Source organism: Corvus cornix, chromosome 7 (genome assembly GCF_000738735.6).
Source record: "Corvus cornix cornix isolate S_Up_H32 chromosome 7, ASM73873v5, whole genome shotgun sequence".
Lineage (NCBI taxonomy): Eukaryota > Metazoa > Chordata > Aves > Passeriformes > Corvidae > Corvus > Corvus cornix.
Window position 1 is genome coordinate 4,147,367 of NC_046337.1, and position 16,033 is coordinate 4,163,399.

At 40.1% G+C, this 16,033-nt stretch overlaps 1 protein-coding gene across 5 annotated transcripts in view; it reads right to left on the minus strand.

The window, feature by feature from the left end:
* Positions 1–16,033, minus strand: part of KYNU (kynureninase) — a 58,380-nt gene that overhangs the window by 29,973 nt on the left and 12,374 nt on the right. For all 5 annotated transcript variants that reach the window (XM_019290135.3, XM_019290131.3, XM_019290133.3 and 2 more), the window contains exons 4-8: positions 11,185–11,267; positions 5,479–5,540; positions 4,061–4,132; positions 2,516–2,590; positions 1,026–1,172 (exon numbers count right to left, since the gene is read on the minus strand). In XM_019290135.3, the coding sequence (XP_019145680.2) occupies positions 1,026–1,172; positions 2,516–2,590; positions 4,061–4,132; positions 5,479–5,540; positions 11,185–11,267 (439 nt within the window). The remainder of the gene's footprint in view (positions 1–1,025; positions 1,173–2,515; positions 2,591–4,060; positions 4,133–5,478; positions 5,541–11,184; positions 11,268–16,033) is intronic.

Here is a 16,033-nt window from a genome sequence, read left to right on the forward strand (position 1 = left end):
TGTGAGAACATTCCCTTTTTATATCCCATGGGCCCTGCACTAGCTCTCACACCTGCTCTGCTCTCCCAGGGGGGACTTTACCATTGCTTGCCACCAGCATAACTTACGCCCAGATGTCCAGAAAAAATTCCACTGCCAAACCTACAGCTACAGAAGATGTATAGTGTGTTGTGAGGTAGGAACCTCTCCAGGGAGTTAAACCATTAAATATAAAGAGTTAGCTGGTTTGTCAAAAATCCTGTGATACTAAATAAGTTTACCCTTCAGTGGTTTAATCTTGTGTGAGATAAGGTGCATCCAGTAAAAGGCTGCCACTATGGAAAGTCTGGTGACCTCCTGTTGATAAGACAATTTAATTAAAAACTATTTTCTCCTGGATTCCTAAGGCAATTGAGATGGTTAAAGAGTTTTACAGCTATGTCCACAGAACACACTGCCTGCAAGCTCTGAAGGCTGAGTCATCACTAAAATACACTCATCTTGTGATGTTGATGTGCTCCACATTGTGCCTGTCTCTGGAAAACTCATCAGTGGAGTCTGAGTGGTGCTGGCTCCACAGGGAGCTCACCCCCCTGCTCATGGGGGCAAAAACTGCCATGGTATGGCTGCGGGAAAGGAGTGAAATCATAAAAGTCTGTCAAAAAAGCTCAGAAATCTTACACAAACTAACTTTCAAAGAGAGATTAGAGCTGTGATTGCCACCTCCTCCTTCTGCACTGAGGCTCTTGGTATTCTATCCTTCAAGACAAGCCATGTCAAAGTTAATAGCCATGAATTACCTTTTCCAAATAATTTAGGACTTTTCTGCCTGAAATATTGTTCCCACAGGGGTATTTCTTCATGCAGCACACAGTCCCCAAAGGGTCTGGGCACAGAGTGCTTTTATATTTTACCAGAGCCCCACAAATTTCAGTGTTTTGTTCTTAAAAAAAAAAAAAAAAACAAAAAACACTGACATTAAAAATATTTCACACAGAAAACTGATCTAAAATTGTATGAAAAGGACACACCTGGTGAACTCTTACCTTTTTTTGGCCAGCCTTTGTTATTCTAGGGATGTCAAACAACTGTCCTGTGTAGTACTGCACCCCACTGAACAGAATGACAGCAATAGAGTCCCCTTCCTTCTCAATTACAGCCAGGATATCTTCAGTCCTCAAGGTCTCCTCCCCCTAAAACAAAGTTAAAGCAGGTATTTTACATCAACTCTGGCAGTAATGAAACTGTCATTCCTTGTTTCATAATCTATATTTTCCCATGAGCCAGGCTGCTTGCATAAGGAGATCAAAAGCAAATCCTTAGCATGGTAATGATATACAAAGGTGTATGAAGTAGCCTATGAGTAGAAACCTAAAAAAAAAAAAATCATTAGCAAGAGAATCTTGGAGGTGCCAGTTATAAAAAGTGTATTCGCTTCATACTCTAACACACTTCATACTCTTTAATATTTCTGACAGTTTTAATCTACAGTCAAAAATTCCTGGTGCAGACAGAACATCTAATGATTTTTAAGTGGCATCTGAAATTTGTGACACCCACAAGACTTGAAAGTTGTCTATCAGTTTCACTCTGTACTTTTCTGTCAAACTTGGTATCCCACAGGAAGCTATTATAAACCTGCCATATTTATATTTCAAAAACAATATGTCTCACATCATCAAAAGTACAAAAATCCCCAAATCTGTGGTCATTAAATATAGAAGAATTTCAACCACAAAGAAAAAAAAAAAAATCAACCTCATTTTTGATTCTTTATAGGAAAATTACTGCCCCATCCTCCTCCTGTCTTCCTAGCAAGGGATCTTGTAAAACATACCACCACCTAGGGATCAATTAGGCAGTGAAAACCTAGAATTAAATTAGACTTGTTACTGAAAAAAGCTTGGGCAAGATGGTTGAATTGCAAGGGACTGTTATTATCTCAACAATCTCTGCAAATCTATCAAGCGTTCAGGAGTGGGCTCTTTACTCACAAGATGACTCAGATTTCAGAAGCAAAAGGTCACCCTCGGTTTATAGTTAGGTGACAAAGTTCTTAATGCTGCAGAAGTGAAGCGAGGCAGCCTTTCAAATTAATCTGAATTGCATATTACTGAGAGCAGACCTTTCCCTCAGCCTGTGCTGATGCAGACACAGTGGTGCTCGTGTCATGGCAATCTCTTACCTCAGGACATTCAAAGGACATTGGGCATTCTCACTGAGTTACTGTATTTTGTAGGTGACTCAAGAGTCTTCCAGTTTTTTTGGAAATGGGAAAAAACGAGAAAATAGCTTTGTTGTTGTTGTTGTCCTTCCAGGAAAACTAGCTATTGAATCAGCAATTATAAAATGGGGTTTAATGTCAAAAATATATGCTGAAACACACCTGTTTATGATTCATAAACTTTATCTAAGTTTTAATAAACACTGATAACAACTTCTACGCTACAATATTTCAGAATATATGCCTGCTTTCACATGAAATATGTTTCTGCCCTTGGTGGCAGCAAACAGAAGTGACAGATTCCTCACCAACCTGCTGTGGCTGCAGCAGGACCATGCTTTTCTCCACATCCAGCCCATGCAGTTGGAGCTGGGACTCAACAGCATGCTGGAAGAGAATTCCATGCAGACAACATTAACACAAATACATGATAAACGACTACAAAAACAAAAAGAAAGGACAAACACATCAGAACTTCAAAAAGATGCTCAGATGCCTTGCCTTTCACTAGAAGTAATGCTTGAAAGCATTATCCAACTCCACTGAGAAATTTACAGATTTCCTTTGGATTAAAAAAGATCTGAATTTAATCCATCTCAGACTGCAAGGAAAAAGTCAAAGCCTAAACCCCACAGGATAAATCCATGGAGCAGAATGAGGGTGGAGATGGGGCCCTGAGCAACCTGATCCAGTGGGTGGCATGGCAGGGGGCTTGGAACAGGATGACCTTGAAGTCCTTCCCAACCTAAACCATTCCATGGTCCTGTGATGTGATGGATGCACTTCACCAGAGGCCAGAAAGCCAAAAATGCAGGGATAACAGCCAAGGAGAAGAGCTTTCCTTCTCTAGGAGCCCTGGGTACCCACATGCCCTGCTGCCAATACAAACAAGGTTTGGCCAGCACAGACATCCTCCCCTGTGACATCCTCACCTCTTCTATTTGCTGCACAGCTGGGAGGAATTTAGAGCTTTAAGCTCTCAAGCTATTTCAAAAATCCTATCTGCTGATTTTATTGATAAACAATGGTCCTGGAGATCAAATAACAATCATCAAATAACAGTATAAAAGAGTTTAAAATTTCACAACAGGAACTGAAGCGATGGCAGTTGCAGAGATTATTACTGAAGTGCCATGGAAATTTAAGAGGATGGAGTGTAAGTGTACAAGTACACATGGAACAAATGTGGGATTAATGTGAACATTACTTAGAATAAAACCAATTTGAGGTGTATACATCTGTGCCAGCATCTTCATTACAAATAAACCTGTTAGTGGCCCGAGTTGCTTTTATCACACCTTAGAGATCAAATTTGTTATCAGTTTCCGGGGGTTTACGGTGCTGCTGATAAAGTAGCAGTGGGCCACAGACCCAAAGATTAATTTGCTCGAAGCTCTCATGCACGGGCTATTGTCTCCTATTTTATAGCAGACAAATTATGTTTGAACTAGTAATCTAAAGTGCTAAGAACAAACATTTCCATCTCTGTCTGGGGATATATAAGTGTTAATGTTGTGAGTTGGTATTGATTCGGTTTCATAAAGTAAAACAGCAACAAGAATTAATAAAACATTTACAATTTTAGTTGATTTAGGCCAGTAGTTTGCTCAATGTCTTTAAAAAGACTAATAAATCAATGCATCCATTCAATCTTTTCCTCTTGCAACACTTCTTATTTGAACAAAAGGAATAAAGCTACATTCTGTAAAATATGCTGAGCTCAAAAGCTTCTAACAGATTTTTTTATTATAATGTTACTTGGACAAGATGAGCTAATAAATATTCAAATCATACTACTGATATTCTTTGGAAAAATATGATTAATAATACAAATATGGTGAAATATTAATTTCTTACATGGTCAGAGGGAAAGGCTCTTGCTTCTAGAAGAATTTTATAGCGTCTTGGAGTAGGCTTAAAGAAAGATAGCTGTTAAGGAAAAAAAAAGGAAAGAAATATTGAAATTTATCTAAGCAGAGATGAGAAAGATGCTCCCAGCATATTACTTAATAAAGACTGCTTTACTTTTATGCCAGCTACAGAGAATCCCCCAGAAATTACAAATATTTCTTTGTCCATATAACATTTACCAAAGTAGGAGAGCGTTATAATACTGTATTTCATATATCCATAACAAAGGCCACCAAAACCCAGCAGTGAAAACTTGCACTTAAGGGAATCAATGGCAAAGCTTTGACTGCAGCCAGGGAAGCTGGGATTTCACCCAGCTCCATCCAGCAAGCAAAAGCAGCTGCTGAAGAGCAGCAGGCAGTGAAAAAGAATTGGATTTACATTCCTGCCCTAAAACTTCAGTTATGGAATCATCCCTCACTCGGAAACAAGGCTGACCAAAGACCTGATCTCAGCATCTTCAGGTGGGTGGTCTTTTCTTCTCAGTTTCTGGCATGCTGGGCTGGCCACCGTGCCAGGAGGACCAGGAAGACTTACAAACCTGCTTACAATTAAGACTTACAGTTCTCCTGCTCAAGCTAGCTTGGGTTACACAACCTTCTGCTCGGTCTGTGTACTCAAGAATTTCACACCTAATTCAGGGCAGAGTAGTCCTGTGCATTGGTTTGTACTGAGCCCCATCCTGCCCTGCTCCAGGTTCATTAATTTAACAAAGGTAAGAGACACAATAAACCTTTCTGTGTGAACCACACAAAGTGAAGCTTCACATCTACACTCGGTTGAACCAAATCTTTGGAAATACTGGAGAACCAGAGACAGGCTTTATGTAGCCTCAGGGACACCTGAGCATAAATAAGACACATTTATGGCTGCTATGTCATGCAAATCAAAATGCTTTAGCACATTTTAGGCACGTATAAAATAGCATAATTCTAAGTTTCATCTCTTGTATGCAACTACATTTTAAGCTCGATTGATATTACAGCTTTGTCTTGCTCACAGCTGAGCTCCTGTTTCCTTGAAATTTGGAGTGGAATTGAAATTTGAGAAGTTACCTGCAAATGTTTCTTAAATAATAAGGTTTTTCTCTGGTAACTGACATACAACGCATGTGAGAACAGCTCAAACAGCTGTCCCTACAGAGTCCTTGAAAATATTTCTCTGTCCAGCTTTCCTGCTTAGTACTGAGTCAGGCCAGGTCTTGCACATACATTATTCAAGATACAACTCCCGAGGCTTAAACAGTTAATCTGTCACCCAGTGCTGTCTCTGTGAGGTCCTCAGAAAGCACTTTGCTTGCACACACAAAGAAAGGAGAAAAATACCTGTCAACACAACATCAAACATACATCATAAGGACATACCATCTGAAGGTGCAAGTTAACAGTCAGCCCATTCATTAAGGCTATTTCTTGTCTTTTGGCCCCTGAATAATAAAAAGATAAAAAGTTTAAAAAATGGTTTTCCATTTAAAGGAGTTTTCCTTTAAAATTTCAGAGACACATAAAACAGTGGTGGGAAAGCAAAAGCATGAGTTCAGTCAATGTCTCTCCAAAGACTGGAAAGGAAACGAACATTTGAGGTGTCATCAGAGTGAAATAAAAAGATTTCTTGTCTGACTCTCTACACTGCACTGGCAGGCAAATATTTATTTTTTCAGGTCAGACGCAGAAAACAAAAAAACAGTGAAGTATCTCCATTTCCCAGAAAACCACCAGTGGATTTACTATCTTGAATACCTCAGACAAGTCAGGTCACAAAGACTATGCGTAAAGCAAGGCTTGAAGACTTATTTTTGTCAGAAGTTCATATGTAACATAAGTGAGAAAATATATTAAGATAATCATCTATTTTAAGTAGTTACTGTAATTTAAAGATACGTCTCATCCCTAATTAAAAAATGAAATAAGCAAGACTGACCTATTGGATATAACAGACCATTATTAATGTAGCAGCTTCACAAGAAGCCATCCCCACAGTGCTCCAAGGAGGATAATAACAGATGCATTCGGACTACAGCTAATCACAGGCAGAGCTAATTAGTAACAACTAATTGTTGTTAGCAAGTATTTAGTAACAAGTTCTCCAGCACTTATCAACCTCTGGTGAAAGGTTTTAGGCAGGACAGGGTGGCACAAAGATATGGAGAAAATCAATTCCTGTTTCCTTCTGGTTTGCTTGATGTCCATTGTTGAAGAGCAGAAATTCACCCTTGAGACAAATCAACTTCTGAGAGTCTTCCTCAGGTGAGAGATGGGCTCATGCACCTTGTCCTGGCCATCACTCAGCCACGGATTCACCAAATGTGGAGAGAGGTTGCGGACAGGGAGGGATGGAAACAAGTGTAAGCAGGCAGGGAGGGCAGCAGCCACCCTTGAAATCGGTAATGAGGAAGGAAAACATGATTTGGGGTAAAAAAAAAAGGTAAGGAGAGCCACAAGAAAAGGAAAGCTGAATTCTGAATTTCTCCTGTCCCTGCCTTGGGGGACACCTGACACACTCCCACCACATCCTCAACAGTTTAAATTCACAGGGCGAGTGCTTTATCAGCATAGGAAAGTCATAACCATGGGTTCAACACAATACAGGCAAATATAGCCCAAAAACATGGAAATCTATAATTATATTCATTAATAAATTCCTTCTGAGCAGGCCTCAGCTTCTGCCAGCACAGGAAAAGCCAAGCACCATTCTCATTGAAGTGTTCAAGGACATTTCCATGTGTTGCTGAAATCCCCAAGTTTTGAACAGAAGGATTTGGCAAATAATGCCAGTGGCTTTGAATGATCATTCCAGGGGATGAGCCACAACAAAAACGAGATGCCATGAATAAGCTCCCTCCTCCTTCAGACACCAGGAACATCATCAAGTTTGTGGAAAGAAATAAATGAGGGACTAGTCCTTCATAGGAAAAAATAAGCTTTTTTCCCTTAAACTCCTCTCCTTTGCTTTCTTTTCTTCCCTCAGATAGCATTGCATCTGCAGGCTCCATGCTGCTGGCAGAGGTCACCTTGGGGCTGTTCTATTGCAGATACAGGAGACAGCTAGAGAGAGAGTGATTGCAGCTCCAAACAGTATTATTTGCAGTTTTAATATTTCTATGGAACTCTTGAGGCTGAAAAAAGGGACAGGATCAAGAAATGGTATTGTTCTTATTTGTCCCTCTGCTCCTTCTGTGAAATCTGGGGCTTTCACAGCAAATTCTGCACGAGCAATCCTCTGCCTGCTGTACTGATTCTGTATAAAACAAATGGTTAATCTGTAGATCATTTTTAGCTGCATGCTAGCATCCCAAATTAAATATGACACTACATTTGTCATGTAAGTCTTGGTCTTCTGTAAATTATATATTTATTAAAAGCCTTCCATTATTGAATTTCATGCCCACAAAACAAACCTCATCCATGTCATTGGAAAACTGTTATCCTTTATAACCTGCACTGCATTTCGGAAAACAACCTTTCCGTGATCCAATTAACCTATTACAATATTCAAAGACCCAGCACACGGGAGACAAAATTATGTTTGCCTTCCTTATTTCCTAACTTTATACCATATCTCCAGGACAGGCTAAAACCTGTATGTTCTGCGTGATAAATCTCCTCTTTAATAAAAGGAAGCAGCGTTTGCAAAGTACAACTTCAGAGACAATTATGATTGCGTTAGGCAGACGCTGCCATCCTTCTCCTCTCTGACTGCTGGGGAAGTCTGATCCTCGATGGAGTAAGTAAAAAGCATTTTGTAAAATGATTGGAAAAAGGCTAAGGGCCCCAATTTCGAAAAACATTTTGGTTATTTCAAATAATCCTTATCACTCAAAGTCACTCCAAATCTGCTCAGCATTCAGTCTTCCCTCAACAGAGACCTGCCCGAGCACATCGTACAGCCGCAGCCACACAGTTAATCTTGTTCCATCAGAAGGTGATCCTGCCAAGGTTGTAATGTTTTAATAAAGTCTGGTAGGAGAAGCAGAGATTGCCTTCACTGCGTTCTGCCACTTGGTGTGAGCGCAGAAAAAAAGCTGTGGCCTCCACTGACCTTGACTCTTCATTTCACAACGTATTTACTACTGTAACTTTCATTGAACAAGAAAATGTGACTGCATTTAATAAGCAAGGTGTTCGTGCACTATAAACCATTAAACAGACAAAGGTGTTTTACAGTCTTTGGTCCACTCCTGAATAAATCTCACCAAAGAATTTTACTTCCTACCACTACTTAGGGTGAGAAATGACAATTCTTCCTCCTCCATAACATGTTCAATACTGAATAAAAAACACAGTAAAATTCTGTTATTGTTCTTACATTAAAGTCAATAAGAAAGTAAATTCAGAATTCATTCAACTACATATTCATGCATAATCAATATTATTTTTTGTTGCAAAATGGTACTTAAACATAAATTGTGAGGGCTGGAACTTTGAGATCCCTTCCAACCCAAACCATTTAATGATTCTGTGAAATACCACATTCAAAGAGAGCATTTTAACATAACTTTTTTTCCCGCATTTATTCTTTTAGCCTCTTCATGATTGCCTAAAATTTAAAAATTGGAATTTACTACAATGCATCCATTATTTATAATAATGAAATATTAATTCATCTGCATGCTAAGAAACATTCACTTATGTCCTGTAAAAAGTCATGAGGATATTTTCTGAACAAAGCCCTGCACATAAATTTGAGGGGCAGATGTGTGCCCATACCACATTTTACAATTCAATCAGACAAAGCCCTGAAAATTCTGGAGAAGAGAACACCAATCATGCCCTTTATCTTTGAGGAAAGCAACAGGACTAGAAAACTCTTCCCAGGAAATAATCTTAAAAACAAAAGTTAGGTTAGTGGTAGGGTGAGTTCAGTCTTAATTTTCATTGAAAATTTTAAAATATTTGTTTACCATGAAGAAAATTGTAATAAGTTCATTGCAGTTAAGCCATTGTGATGTAAAAGCACTGGTGTCACATGGAGTTCGGTAAGTAAAAGGAAACTAAGGAGATGGACAAGCAATTAGATGAAATTTAAGCAAAGCTCTCATTTCTAACTCCTTACACCTACAATGCATCTTTTAGTTAAATTAATATTAAAGCAGAACATAGTTGGCAGCCTCTACAAGACAGATGGTTAAAGGAAAAAGGGTCCCAGCCTCGTTCCCTGCTTTCTGCAGTGACTCTTAACCCACAGCTGAGGCCAGAGGGACCCTGGCAGTGGCAGTGGCAGGAGGTCAGGGCTCAGCCTGCCATGGGGGTCCACGTTTTGCAAACAAAGCAGAGGCAAACAGTCACAGAAGGTGATGCAGAGAAAGATGATAACTCAGGAGTTTCCAGCTGTCCTTTAGGGAATCTTAGCGCTCTCTCCTGGTTATGTGAACAACATCAGTGGTCTTACCTTGATTAGTAATTTAGGTGCCTGGGAGTACGACCTAAGAGAAATTCTTGACTGCCTGCTTAGTTAAATTCAAGATTTTCAATTGAAAATTCCAAGTCACCTTTCCCCACCTGTCCACAGCTTCCTAGTTGTACCTACCAGAACAAGAATATCCACTGGCCAAGGGAGATGGGTCATACTGGAGAAATCCCTAAATCAGCTCCATTCAGCATTTCAACACCCTCCAACCCTTTATATTTCCACATTTTTATGTTCTATGGTGCTTAACGGATGAGGGTGCTGAGCTTGCCCTTGAATGTAATGAAAGCAAGAGAAGTAACTTCTTAACTTCCTGAGCAATACCAGGTACAACAATGGCAACTTACAAAATCAGAACCCTCAATCTGCATTTTGGGTTACTTTATTTCATTCTGCAGATGGGATTTTTCTACATAACCCAGTGATGCCCAGTGTAACCACACTCATATTTATATTATCTCAGTGTTTACATCATGGATAGACTAACTACAACAATAATTTATTGCATTTGTTCTCCTCCAATAATAACACCCACTATTTTAGCTATTTGGAAACATCATAAAGAATTCAGAGAGGGATTTTATTTATAAGTTTATAAATAAATTTGTCATGAAACATTTTTTAATGTCCCTGCTTCCAATTGTTCCAACCCCATTTGCTTTTCTTGAAGGAGAAAAACCATAATTTTCTCATTGAGCGCTTGTCTGCAGTTGGAGGAGAAATTACGATACAATATCTGGAATACAGTAGGTCAACATAAGGGTAATATTTTCCCTTAGTGATGGCACAAATGAATGCCTGATAATTCAGTCCTGACAGTTGCTATTGAGAGTTGCCTTCAACACCTACATTGAAATATGGGCCAAATCTCCCCAAAATCTACTAACCTAGCCTTGACAACAGCTGGGACGGTTAGGGAGAAAAAGACCCTGCCAAGATAATTTGTCTTCCCCCTCCAGAGACAACTCTGAAGGAAATCCCAGTGAATATTTCAGCAACTACACGGAGTAAGAAGTGATAGAGGAAATTTGCATTCCTGCTCAGCTGGCTGCTTTCATGGCAAATTCACCAAGAGGAGTCTCCAGAGGGCTCCTCAATCTCTGGAATAACCAGAAGCACTTCCTGCCAAAGTCCTGCAGCACTGCAGGCTCCTCAAGGGGTACAGAAGGGTAATGGGAACGCATTGATAGCAGGTCCTGCCCCAATTATCTGCTCCATTGACATAAGCAGCTCTCAAATATGAGTCTGGATTTAGTGGCAGGGAAAAGAGGAAAAAAGGAGAAAATGTCTAGATAGAAATAATTTTTCAAAGGGGAAAGTTCATAATTTTACTTCTGGTAGAGTGACTGAGATTCTCCAATACCAAGTGCCCCTTAAAAGGGATTCACGTGTTAGTCCAAGTGGTTTATGATGTTCCAAGAAGCCCTCTGCTGCAATTACTTTCATGATCTGCATATGGTCATACATTATCACATACATCCATCTCCTAAATCACTCGCAGCCTTAAAATAAAGTGTTAGTCCACTCACACGAAAACCTACTTTCAAATACAAGAATAAAAAGAACGAAATTCTGCCTACAGAATTTCAGGGTTTTGAGTCTTAAAAGAAACCAAAGTTGATTTTATTTCTGGAGAAAGATTTTCCACTACAGTTCACACCTACCAACCAGCTCAGCCATCAGGTCCAGGATGCACTCGTCTGCCAAAGCCCATGGGCGCTGGCCATTGAAATGGCCATGGACACCTCTGAAAAGCAATGGAAAAATGATGAAAATGTGTGGTATTCTATTTTGATCAGTCCTAAGAATCATACCTGATTTGGAGACTACACATTTGGAGGATGGATGAGCAGGATGAGACTTGCCTAAGCTGAGCACAACACTGTTCTCCTACCATTAAACTGCAGAGAAAAGGCAATTTACTGGTTTTTGACAGGATTTCACTTGCTTGAAAATTATTTATTTTGGCCCACAAAATTCCTCTAGAAATTCCTCAGAATTAAAGCTGATAGCTTTTTCACAAGGCCCCTGGAAGTGGCTGCATGGGTTCTGGAAGCCTCTGGGGACAGGAAAGCTGGGACAGAGCATCCCAGTGTGGGATGGCACCTGCTAACCCAGGCTCACACCACTGCACAGAGAGCAGAGCTCACCCCACAGACTTCCCCAACATGCATCTCTGGCTGAACATTATATGGTGCAGAGGATGATAGACTTAAACACTGCCTTGCTCCCAGGAATATTTCTTGTCAGAAACAATTTCCATCCTCCTGTATGTCCTGTCTGAGCTCACCCTTCTGCATAAACCAGAGGGTACTTCATGCAGGGGCAGGTGCTTCCCTGCATCAACAGAGCTGTTTGCTAATTTTCATTGTTTCTCTTTTCCCTGAAAATTTTTTCTAGATCCAAGTGTGCATAAAGCTTTTTGGGTTGACAAAGGCTGTTTTAAAACTTTATATTGCAAACAGCTCCTGTCTACAGGGGATCATATGGTCACCTTAAACCCAAGCGTGCTGCTACTCTGAAGTGACAGATATATAAATTAAATTCTGGATTATGTGCTTTGAACTAAATTTTCCTTCAATTATGACGGAGAAGAAAACTTCTAACCATGCATATATAAATAAAAAGTTGCCCAGTTTCTTAAACATGCAGGGTGTAGAGTACAGATTTAAATGCAAATGGAGGCAGATTGAGAAAAGTAATAATGGTGCTAATCCAGGGGAACATTGCTCTGGGCTCCCATCTCACACTGGATGATTTTCATATTTGCTGAGCACCACGGGGTACTTGTGGAGTTGGAAACACCAGGCTGCATGAGGCTGAGTATAAAGCTGTTTCAAAATAAGGACAAAGCTGGTAGGAAGCCGGGTAGAGAGCAAAAGAAGCCCTAAAAGCTTTGATGTGAGAAAACAAGAAGAAAAAAGTAATAAACCCTTTAAAGAAGAACCGGCCCACAACATTCACTCAAAATCATGGGAGAACAGCTGGCAGATTAAGACATGAGAAAGGAGGGTGCCTGAGACACTAGCCCATTCTCAAGGCTATTTTAAAGATTGGTTTTCCCTATCCACCTCATACTTCCCCTTCTCAGGTAGAGTTTCATTCTGTCTCCCACAAAAATTACCTGGGTGTTTTACAGTCAGACCCTTTTTGATTGACTTGGGTCTAATTCACACCTCCTAGGGATATGTCCAAAAAAGAATAGGGGAGCTGCTGCAAAAAAGCACAGCTGTATTAACCATTTCAAGCCTCTCATCCTTGCAAAACACCATTTAATTTTGGACTAGATTAGGTCAACATCTGAAGGAGTGCACAGGTACAACTGCACATCTCTTACAGATAAAATAACATCCCTCTGTTCAACAAATCCAACCCCACACAGACAAGGAGGAGCCTGCTCCTCAGTTTGGATAAGGTCATGGTACAGCACCTGACTGCTTTTCTCCATTTTAGAATTGCTCTCTGATGAGTCCTCGACAGCAGAGAGCGGGCAGTGTGAAATAACCCTCATTTACAGGAACATTTCCTAGATGAGGAGAAAGGGCAGTGGGTGGGGAGGCCGGAAAATGCTGTGAGGGGCAGGATTAGTGCTAAAATGTCTTCCCTTCTATCAGCCCACAATGCAGCTGCATTCCCTGCAGACAGGGGTATATGTTTCACAAACAGCAAGACATTTACTGGTAATTTCCTGTCTTATTCTTAACTGTAATATAGCGATCAAGGGACTTTAGGATAATACAGACTGTTAAAATAAAACCCCCAAAGATTTTCAGTGGCTCCCAGCCTGAGGGAATCTGTATTTCTGAAAGAGGATAGCAAACATAATAAGATGGGAAAAATAAGTTCTAACTACCTATGGGATTCTCTTTCATTAGCTTTCCCTGATTTTATAGCCATTAGTGTCATCCTAATGGGAATTTACTAATGAAAGTTCTCTCTATCAGCACACAGGACTATCAAAACCTCAGAATAAATTTCCAAGTTATCATGAAAACAGTTGTGAGATTTTGGGCATGAGAATGTTTTATTTTGAGAGGAAAACATGGACATTTAACCATATTGAAAGAAGGGAGCGGCAGCATTTATTATTATTCATATTATTATTATTATGGCACAGCTTACAGCTTGCCTCCCTCTTGATGGCCAATATAAATGCCAAGAGACAAAAATTATTGCCGCTAAAATGGTAGTTAAAAGCATATTCTTGGACCCTTTTTTTATTTTAATCACATGAAACTCTGTAGACTTTGCTGATGGCACAATACATCCTATTACACTCAGGTTGTAAAATTCTATGCTCTGCCTCAGAGAATTTATATCTCTGTATATTATTCCACCCCTCTCTCAGCTCTGGTAGGCACTGGGGGTAATAATCTTTAAGGACACAAGTGCAGTGCTCCTGGCATTCCCCTCAGACATGGAGAGCCTACATCCCTTTTTTTCTCCCACTGCACCCTAGGCAGCAAAAGAGATTTAAACAAATTAATGAATAGAAAACTTCATCCATCAAATCACAGACCATCAGACAAGTAGATATTTCTTCAACTTCCATGAGAGTTTCTCATTGTGCAAATTAATTTTTAGTCGGTTACCATTTTATTTTCAATTTGGCAGGAAATCACAATGCCACGTTTTATTCGCTGAGGTCTGGTTGATTTAAAGCTTGCTAAGGGAGCTAGAAACACATTTTCTGAGATGATCCCAGGGTTTCAAAGGCGGTGAGAAAAGGAATTTAAATTAATTGCCATCTTCAGGAATCTTCTGTGCTCATCCAAATCTTGTTCAAGTGCAAATTTCCTTCTTGCTCCTTTGCCAAAAATGATGCAAGGTATTTAATGAGCCAGTACAGACTCTTAAGTTGGACCATGGTTTCAAGCAAAGAAACAGCCAAGAAAAGGAAGACATATCGAAAGAAAAAGAACTGTATGGGCCAGTAGATTAAAGAGAAAACTAAAAAACCCAGGGCATTGCAACAGGCATTTGCAGCTTTACTGTACAACCTGCTGAAAGGCAGAGTGCTGAGATGAGTCCTGAGAGTGGCAGGAGAGGTGGATCTGTCAAACAGGGATTGGTCAAGCTGCACTCTTGTTTGCAAGGCTCTCACATCCTGCAGGATTAGTTCAGCACACAGACCCAAAGATACCTTCTGACTTGCTGAAAATAATCTTTGCTAGTGCAAGTGCTGTATTACAAAGCCTTCCTCAAACTAGGAGGTTGTTAATCTACTCTGTTCATGTCAGCCTCTTGCCAGACTGCTTCAATGCTTAGAAATATATATATATTTTATTTCTAGACTCAATTTATTAATTCCTTGTTTATATTTACTGTGCCAACATTGATGAATCCACAGAGAACAAGTTTTCCTTTCAGTCTTAATTTTACTCAACTCGGGTCCTCAAGACTTGCATGCAGCAGGGTCCCCAATCCCCAGTCGCCCTGTCAGCCCTTCACAAGAGCACAACTGGCTACAGCAGGCTCCCTTCTGTCTTAATTGTTCCACTTTAATGAGTTATTCAGATGAGAGAGACATTGCCTGCTGCAATGAGTATGCTCACACGCAGTAATGATTCTATAAAATATTTTAATTACTTAACCAGTTCTGGCAGGGCAAAGGGGAAAACAAGGCACTGCAAAGCACCTCTTGGCCTTCCTCCAACCAAAAACGTCCCTTGAAATTCAGACTTTTAAAATATTATGTTATTGACTACTCTTGGCTAAACACAAGGGAACAACTCTTCATCCCTTTTTGCCCCTCATTCAATAAGTCTTGGATTTAGCTGAAATCATAACTGAAAGATGAAGTCTCAAAGACTCCTTTTAAATCCATACTGAGAATGTCAGTGGCTTGGATTTGTAATCTTCACACATTAGCATAAAACCAGAGGAATGAAGGATATGGAGAGGAAGAATACAAAACCAGAGGAGGTGTGTGGGAGGCAGATGTATGAAGAAAGCGATAACCCACCAGTTAAAGTGGAGGTGGGGGAAAGGAACAAAGCCCTAAGACGGAGCACAACAAGAAAAGAGGATTTTCCATGCTTTTCTCTCCCAGCTTTGCCCTAATGAGTCACCATCACCACTTGGAGATAAAGGTACAGCTTCCCTGCCCTTGACCAGCAGTAGGTAATCTTCCTTTTCACTCTTGCCATTAACTACAAGCAGTGAAAGCCATTTAAATAGACTTGCAGCTCTTTGAGAGGGGTCCCAAGACACAACAAACAGAAAATGCAATAAACCAATTTATAAGAAAGCCAGAATCTATACCACTGCTGACTTGATAGATGTACCTAATTTGCATGGCATTTCTTAGATTTTTGCTACTTATTTATCTAAGCCAGAGCCACTACATCCCACACTGCCAGCACACCAGCCATTGAGCAGGCTTCAGCTGGGAACAGCTACCACCTTAGACTGGGCTTTGCTAAGCTGTCCTTGACTGGAATAAAAGTACCCATTTCTGTACCTTCAGCCACCTATTCCTTTGCATTCCATTCACCACCTTCTCCAAGCATA